The following is a 9,072-nucleotide window of genomic DNA, read 5'->3' as shown; positions in this document are numbered from 1 at the left end:
CACTATTTATAGATGAGTCAAAATTAGCAATAAGGGTGGTATAAAGGGCAACACTATTTATAGATGAGTCAAAAATAGCAATAAGGGTGATGGAAAGGGCAACACTATTTATAGATGAGTCAAAAATAGCAATAAGGGTGATGGAAAGGGCAACACTATTTATAGATGAGTCAAAATAGCAATAAGGGTGAAAGAATGCGCGAAACTGTTTATTGATGGGTCAAAAAAGCATTAAGTGTGATGGAAAGCGTAACACTATTCATAGATGACTCAAAAATAGCAATAAGGGTGATATAAAGGGCAACACTATTTATAGATGAGTCAAAATAGCAATAAGGGTGGTATAAAGCGCAACACTATTTATAGATGAGTCAAAAATAGCGAAAAAATGGTGATGGAAAGGGCAACACCATTTATAGATGAGTCAAAAATAGCAATAAGGGTGATGTGTTGACAGGAAAGCTATACAGAGCCTACTAAAGACTTTCTTCAAGGCAGGAGAACAGAACCAAAAGGCTACCTTACAAAATCTTAAGCTACATACCAGACAAGAAATATAAAGATAATATTTATATGGTTACATGCTAATATGCAATCAATATTGCGAAACAACCGGAATCTATAATAGCATGTAACATAAATCTGACAAATAAAACTACACGTTTACTGTTATTGCAATACGATGATGAATTGCTTTTACTTTTGAATAAATCTAGAAACTTGTTAGATCGAATATATAGTTTAACGATGTTGCAAGAGGGTCGTCCATGAATGTCAATTACGTAGTGAGGTAAAGTGTTAAATATTAATATAATTTGAGAACTTCAATAAACGTTTATATTCATTATCAATAAACTTTCTAAAATGCATTGTTATTACTGAAGTAAATGCACATCATACTGTTTAATGGCATATTAGGAAACATTGTGAAAATGCGTTGCTGTTGACGGCGCGTTTACCTTTTCAATGTTCAAAGCATGGTATAACATATACAAACATTAAGCCCGATCATGTTTCACTTAACAGAAAATAGAGAGGTTACGATACACCATGTGTATGTGTAAATGCACGTGTAGCTATGGGAAATAAGGGCGGTTGCGATACACCATTGTATGTGTACATGTACTTGTAGCTATGAGAAATTAGAGAGGTTGCGATACACCATGTGTATGTGTACATGTACTTGTAGCTATGAGAAATAAGTGCGGTTGCGGTACACGACGCGCTTGTGTAAATGCACGTGTAGCTATGGGAAATTAGGGCGGTTGCGATACACCACGTATCTGTGTAATGTACTTGTAGCTATGAAAATTACGTAGGTTGCGATAAAACAACAATACTGTGTACATTTACATGTAGCGTTTCGAAATTACGGAGGTTGCGATACAACACATTTATGTGTAGCTTTGGGAAATTAGAGCGATTGCGATACAATGTATGTGTACATGTACCTGTAATTAGGGAGGTTGCAATACACCACGTTTATTTGTACATGTATGTGTAGCTATACGAAATTTAAGAGGTTGCGATAAACAAGGTTTATGTGTAAATGTACATGAAATTGTGATAAATAAGGAAGGTAGTGATGCACTAATTGTATGTGTACAAGTACGTGTAACTATGAGAAATAACAAAGGTTGCGATACAAGACCACCTGTACGTGTACATGTACTTGTAGCTATGAAAAAATAGGAATATTGCGAAACACCACGTGTATGTGTACAAGTTCGTGTAACAATGAGAAATAAGAAAGGTTGCGATACAAGACCACTTGTATGTGTACATGTACTTGTAGCTATGAAAAAATAGTTATATTGTAAAACACCACATGTTTTGTACCTGAACGTGTAGCTATGAGAAATTCGGTGGTTGCGATACACCAATTGTATGTGTACAGGTACGTGTAACTATGAGAAATTGGGGAGGTCCCGATAGACCATGTGATTGTGTGCATATATATGTAAGTATGAATAACTAGGTAGGTAGCGATACACCAAGTGTATGTGTAAATTTACATGTAACTTTGATACATTAGGGAGGTCGCGATGCACTTCTTTTGTGTGTACAAGTTCGTGTAGCTAAGGGAAATTAGGGCGGATGCGATACACCAATCGTATGTGTAAATGTCCGTGTAGCTATTGGAAATTTCTGAGGTTGCATTGCACCACATGTACTTGTACATTTATGTGTAGGTATGAGAAATGAGGCAGGTTACAATGTACCACATGTATGTGCACATGTACCTGTAGCTATGAGAAATTAGAGAGGTTGCGATACACTACGTGTATGTGTACATATACTTTTAGCTATGGGCAATTAGAGAGGTTGTGATTCACCACGTGTGTTTGTTCATGAACTTGTAGCGATGAGAAAGTAGAGAGGTTGTGATACACCACTTATATTGGTACATGTACGTGTAGCTATGGGCAATTAGAGAGGTTGTGATTCACCACGTGTGTTTGTTCATGAACTTGTAGCTATGAGAAAGTAAAGAGGTTGTGAAACACCACTTATATTGGTACATGTACGTGTAGCTATGGGCAATTAGAGAGGTTGTGATTCACCACGTGCATTTGTTCATGTACTTGTAGCTATGAGAAAGTAGAGAGTTTGTGATACACCACTTGTATTTGTATGTGTAACTATGGGAAAATAGAGAAGTTGTGATACACCATGTGTATGTTTACATGTTCGTGTAACTATGACAACATAGGGAGGCTGTGATACACCAGGAGTATGTGTACATGTACGTGTAGCTATGAGTAATTAGGGAGGTTGCGAAACACCACGTGTATATATACATGCATGTGTAGCTATGAGAATAAAGGGAGGTCGCGGTGAAACACCATGTGTATGTGTACATGTACGTGTAACTATGAGAATTTAGAAAGGTTGTGATACAACACGTGTATGTGTACATGTACGTGTAACTATGAGTAATTAGAGAGAATGCGATACTCAACGTGTATGTTTACATGTACGTGTAACTATGAGTAATTAGAGAGAACGCGATACTCAACGTGTATGTTTACATGTACGTGTAACTATGAGTAATTAGAGAGAACGCGATACTCAACGTGTATGTTTACATGTACGTGTAACTATGAGTAATTAGAGAGATTGCGATACTCAACGTGTATGTGTACATGGACGTGCAACTATGAGTAATAATTAGAGAGAACGCGATACTCAACGTGTATGTGTACATGGACGTGCAACTATGAGTAATTAGAGAGAACGCGATACTCAACGAGTATGTTTACATGTACGTGTAACTATGAGTAATTAGAGAGAACGCGATACTCAACGTGTATGTTTACATGTACGTGTAACTATGAGTAATTAGAGAGATTGCGATACTCAACGTGTATGTGTACATGGACGTGCAACTATGAGTAATAATTAGAGAGAACGCGATACTCAACGTGTATGTGTACATGGACGTGCAACTATGAGTAATTAGAGAGAACGCGATACTCAACGAGTATGTTTACATGTACGTGTAACTATGAGTAATTAGAGAGAACGCGATACAATATGTGTATGTTTACATGTACGTGTAACTATGAGAAATAAGGGAGGTTGCGATACACCAAGTGCATGTGTTCATGTACGTGTAGCTATGAAAATATAGAGATCGAGGTTGTGATTAACCCAATATACTTTTACTCCAATTTTACGTGCATTTGAATCCCGCTGATAAGCACGAATCATTTCATATATCGTTCATCTTTTTCTAAAACTGTTCAACCAACGTACACTTACCTGGATGACGTAGTGCACAAACGTTAGCCCCTGATAACAGTTTCCATTTCACCAGAGCACAGTATTAGTGTGAAGAGATGCAATATTGCATCAGTTTTGGTTATTTTGTAATTATGATTTATTTGAATAGGACATGTTCCATCTTAATTTTAAAAAGTGTGTGTATACCACGTGATAAATTACGTCATAAATGCTACATCGAAAGGCAACATTTTGCTTAAAATAAAGACTTAAATCAAAGATATTTTTTTTACTGCACCATTTTAAACAAAACAAAGGGCAGTCTGTGCCGCTTAAGGAGCCCCGCCTTCATGTTATTACAAAAGTTTGATAAGGTGATTAGTTTCATCAAACACAAACCTGTTTCCCAAATAATGTTTTCACAGTGCTCCGTCAGACGGACGTATTGTGAAAAGGTTTGTCGAAGTGTTTTAAGTAAATAAACTCTCAATCAAACTCTGTGAAAAGACTAAAGGCGGGGCTCCGTAAGCGGCGTAGACTGCGCTATGGCTCATTTTAAATGGTGAAGAAATAATAAAGTCATCTTTGTTTAAATTCTTCATCCGAAGCAAAATATGATAACATATATATAATTACATGCGCGAAACACGTTTGTGTGTATCTTCGATTGACCCACCAAATATGAAACAACAATCCAACTATCCACCTTAATATGCCTCCCTTAACAAATGCATGACTTCATAAGAAATCAGTTTCCATTATCTGTTTTAATATCTAACTAAATAAATATAACTTGATGTTGCAAGGCTCGGTTGAAATTATCACAGCTCACTAAAACCCGCCAAATATCGGCACTCTCCCGCGCTAATAAGCGAACCCTTCGAAGTTGACCAAACCAATCTTGGTCAGGGTATTATGAGACAACCCTTCACGATATATTTTTATCAATAGTGGATACAGGGGTGCACCCGGCTCGCCCCTCCCCTTAAAATAGTCTAAGTTTACTTTTTGTTTCAATAAAAGAGAAAATAAACAATACAATACGCTCAAAATGCACCGTTTCGGACTATGATTTTTTTTTCTTATGGGAGTACCCTAAAAAAACTGGCAACGATTTAAACCAAATGGATTTCGGCCCTAAAGGAGGGGCGCAAGTCAAACGGTAACGTCCCCTCTAACACTGAATCCTGCATCCGCTCCTGTTAATATACATTTACCAAACACAAGCAACTCCCTTTGTGCTGACTAGACAATTTTGTAGAAGAAAAAAACTACGAGTTAATAGAGCAACAGCCAACATACATGTATACACACATTTAAATGGAATTTTCGTAAAATCAGTGTTAGGCAAAACAAAGTTTTCCTGCCTGAGAATGGTAAGCAATAGGTTTCCTGCTTGAACTTCCAATGTCGATCGACTAACTATTGATCAAAGTCCCTAGCTATTATTGAATTATCAATACACATGTATGTGTTCCAGTAAATTAGAAAGGACAATATACTGATGATGTACAAATGAACGTATACCGATTATGCATAAAACTTATGTACAATATGCAATTTCGTTGGGTATCTTTGACCGCAAGGTCTAAAATTAAATATACAATTTTCCCAAAGGGGAAGTAACCGCTGCGTAGATTTCAAAACTGTTGTGTGTGTCGTATCAAAAATATAAACACATGTTTTGATTAACAGTGAAGATATTTAGTATTTCGAAGAACGACATCATGTGTGGAAGGTAATTTAGATTGGAAAAATATATCATTATCGTTTTTAGAGGTCATACAATGCATTTTTTAATGATCATGAATGCAATTTGTTCATTGTCATATAATTTCGCGATATTCATTTTCTGGTTCTTGATCAGGGACAGTGGTCTCAACCACTTTACCCTGGTATGTTTATAAATTCCTCATATCACAACATGCCTCCGGTTATTTAGCAGACACAACAATCTTACCGAAAAGTCCAAATTGAAGCAGAAATCCAATTAATAATATACACACTATCGCCAAAATTTCGCCATACACAGGGCCTTTTGACGAATTCGACTACCGTTATGAGCGTTTGAAATGATCCCGACGATATGATGATACCATCGGGATCACTTAGCGCTTTTGCAGCTATATTTTAGTATCAATTAACTTATTTTTAAAAATTATGTAACAAACACTCAATATTCAAGCAACCATATTATATAGTGAGGAGGATGAAATTGTTTACCCTCTGGCGAAAGCCATTCTGCAAGCACAGCACAATTTACAATCCTTTTGTACTCGTGACACCTTTTGAAATATATGCATGTGTCGGTAAGCCGCATCATGGTAATTTGCAGCATGTATGTTTTTTGAAGTCTTACGTAATAGCAGCAGATGAACGCGGTGATATGCATACCACTGAGTTGGCTAGCGCAGCATATATTTCTGCAGCTTAACGTGATGACAATATCTCTCCCAAGGCATTGCGTGTTTTGTTAAATATGTATAGAATAAAATGTATAGAAAGTGTACCTACCTACGCTGTAAAAGCCAGACCCTACCCTCTTAAATAGTCAGTTTTAAAACAAAACAAAACATAAATTAAAAAGAAAAGTTAATGTTTGAATATGCATTTAAAACCTTTAAAGCTGTATTTGTTTAAAGCTGTATAACTTTAACACAATTTTCAAATGATGACACTAACATTCGTACATAAAACCTAATAAAATAAAAGGCCTATGTACATTGAAAAAGATGTAACCCTAACCAAACCATTTCATACTTTTTCTTTGGCCTTAACAAACTATTCTGTTTTTAGATAAAAGACGACAATGGACAAGAGAGATGACTTTAACCCATATTATGGGATAGAAGAAGTTCAGTTCCGCTTTTACACAACAAAAGATGTCAGGGCGTTGAGTGTGAAGGAAATAACAAATGTGGAGACCTTTGACACCCTGAACCATCCAACAGTTGGGGGACTGTATGATCAGGCACTGGGTGAGCACTGCAGCAGGTTTACATTTGTACTTCAGAGTTTTCTTTCAAGTTATTTGGAACTGATTTTCGGCATCTTTTCCCCCAGTTCTGACTGAAATTGGACCAAAAATTGACTTGTAGGCATTTTTCATCTGCAATAAGCTTTCAGAAGTTAGAATCCAGTTGTATGAATTTGTTATCTTAATTATATGTGGCAAACCAATACATATTTGATATAAATTATGAATAAGCATGACTGTATGCATTAAAAAAAAAAATACGGAAAAATTTCCCTTTGGAAGGGGCCCAAATCTATTCTCCTACAGTGGAAAACTTTTCAACATTTGAAGTTGATTGATGGCATTTTTTGTATCAATTTGATTGAACAAATTCTGATCTGTTCATTTTAAATTTGTTTACAAATGTTATTAAAACTGTGTCATTTTTAAATACTGTATCAGAATAATCCTTGCATAAAGTGATTGGTGCGAGACAAAACTTATTTAAGAATCACTCCCTATCAAATAGTTTATTTCAAATGAAAAAAAAAGTAAACAAGTCATATGTATTAAGTACTTTTTCTGTTTGGCCAAAAGTGTACATAAGAAACTCAGGTATTCGTTCTGATACAAGTGTTGCGAATAATGCAAAATGCACTTATAATCATTGTCAGTAAATAGGGATGAAATTTATCAAGTCTTAATAAAAATGTTATTCTGAATCAACCCCAAGTTATGTTAAACATTGAATGTTTCAGGCCCATCCGATGAGCATGATGTGTGTTTTACCTGTAACCAGCCATCCTTGCATTGCCCCGGCCATATGGGCCATATGGAACTGGCCATGCCTGTCTTCAACCCTCTTCTATTTATGACCATGCTACAGGTATGTATGGTGCCTACTAACCTTACTTAGTTCTGCCACAGCCATATGGGCCACATGGAGCTGGCCATGTCTGTCTTCAACCCTCTTCTATTTATGACCATGCTACAGGTATGTATGGTGCCTACTAACCTTACTTAGTTCTGCCACAGCCATATGGGCCACATGGAGCTGACCATGCCTGTCTTCAACCTTCTCCTCTTTATGACCATGCTACAGGTATGTATTGCGCCTACCAACCTTACTTAGTTCTGCCTCGGCCATATGGGCCACATGGGGCTGGCCATGCCCATCTTCAACCCTCTCCTTTTTATGACCATGCTACAGGTATGTATTGCGCCTACCAACCTTACTTAGTTCTACCCCGGACATATGGGCCACATGGAGCTGGCCATGCCTGTTTTAAACCCTCTTCTCTTTATGACCATGCTACAGGTAAGAATGGGGGCCTACCAACCTTACTTAGTTTTGCCCCGGCCACATGGAGCTGGCCATGCTGTCTTCATTCCTCTTCTCTTTATGACAATGCAACAGGTATGTATGGTGAATACCACCTATGCAGTGATCTGGCATAAAAGTAAATACTTTTTGTGCTTGTGTGAAGATATTCCATGACTTATGAAACAATGAAACAAGCATCACGTTTTCTTTGATTTCTCCAGACACTACGGGCCACATGTTTCACCTGTCACAGACTGAACGTCGACCCGATTGCCTGCACACTGTTCCTGGCCGAGAGCCAACTTCTCGAGGCTGGGCTTGTTGCCGAGGCCGCCATGTTGTCATATAGATTCAGTGAGGAGGATCGCAGTGAAGATCGTAGCCAGCATAAACATCAAATTGAAGAAACTGCTAAACAATGCCTGCAAGGTTGGAAGTTTTAATAGATCTATTCCCTCTTAGGTAGGACACAAAATTTAAGAGTTATAGCATATTATTTATTTAAAGCACATTGCTGGAAAACTTGTTTTCTAAACATTTCAGAAAAACAAGTAAAATGCAATTTCTATTTGTATCTTTTTTGGAAGGAAAAGAGACAAGGATTGGCCAAGCCTTTATGTTTAATCATATTTTATTGCTCTTTTGTAAACAGAATTATTTTGCATACAATTTACGCATACACTTACAATCAAATAAAAGAAAAAGAACAAAGCCTTTATGTCCGGGTTGACATCATAATTTGTAAACTATTTTAGAAGTTAACTCAGCAATATAAACTTGGTACAAAAGTTCACAATGAGTAAACATATGGATATCAAGTCTATTTACTCTGTCTGAAAAAAATGTTGAGTTATCCCCCTTAATTGTTTGAGAAAAAAATAGCCAAGATTTGCACCTGCATGTCACAGAGTTATTTAATTGGTACCAGTATTAATTGCAATTTAATGCTTACTGGTATGAATGGTAATCACTATTAATAGCAAAGTAGTGGTAGCTGTAATTAATTGCAATTCAATTATAATGGCTATTAATTGCAATTCAATTGTTTTCCTGTATTTATGAAAAT

The 9,072-nt window shown here is 36.6% G+C and overlaps 1 protein-coding gene across 6 annotated transcripts in view; it reads left to right on the top strand.

Annotated features, from left to right (window-relative positions):
- Positions 1–9,072, top strand: part of LOC128238495 (DNA-directed RNA polymerase I subunit RPA1-like) — an 83,964-nt gene that overhangs the window by 55,719 nt on the left and 19,173 nt on the right. For 3 of the 6 annotated variants that reach the window (XM_052954467.1, XM_052954468.1, XM_052954469.1), the window contains exons 1-4: positions 5,368–5,464; positions 6,523–6,704; positions 7,441–7,568; positions 8,228–8,435. In XM_052954467.1, the coding sequence (XP_052810427.1) occupies positions 6,536–6,704; positions 7,441–7,568; positions 8,228–8,435 (505 nt within the window). In that variant the 5' untranslated portion in view covers positions 5,368–5,464; positions 6,523–6,535. Of the gene's footprint in view, positions 1–5,367; positions 5,465–6,522; positions 6,705–7,440; positions 7,569–7,644; positions 7,677–7,933; positions 8,001–8,227; positions 8,436–9,072 lie in introns of those variants that run through there. The other 3 variants (XM_052954471.1, XM_052954470.1, XM_052954472.1) reach the window with 3 other exon arrangements.

The sequence above is a fragment of the Mya arenaria genome, chromosome 6, assembly GCF_026914265.1.
Source record: "Mya arenaria isolate MELC-2E11 chromosome 6, ASM2691426v1".
Taxonomy (NCBI): Eukaryota; Metazoa; Mollusca; class Bivalvia; order Myida; family Myidae; genus Mya; species Mya arenaria.
This window is presented reverse-complemented; position numbering and strand designations above follow the sequence as displayed.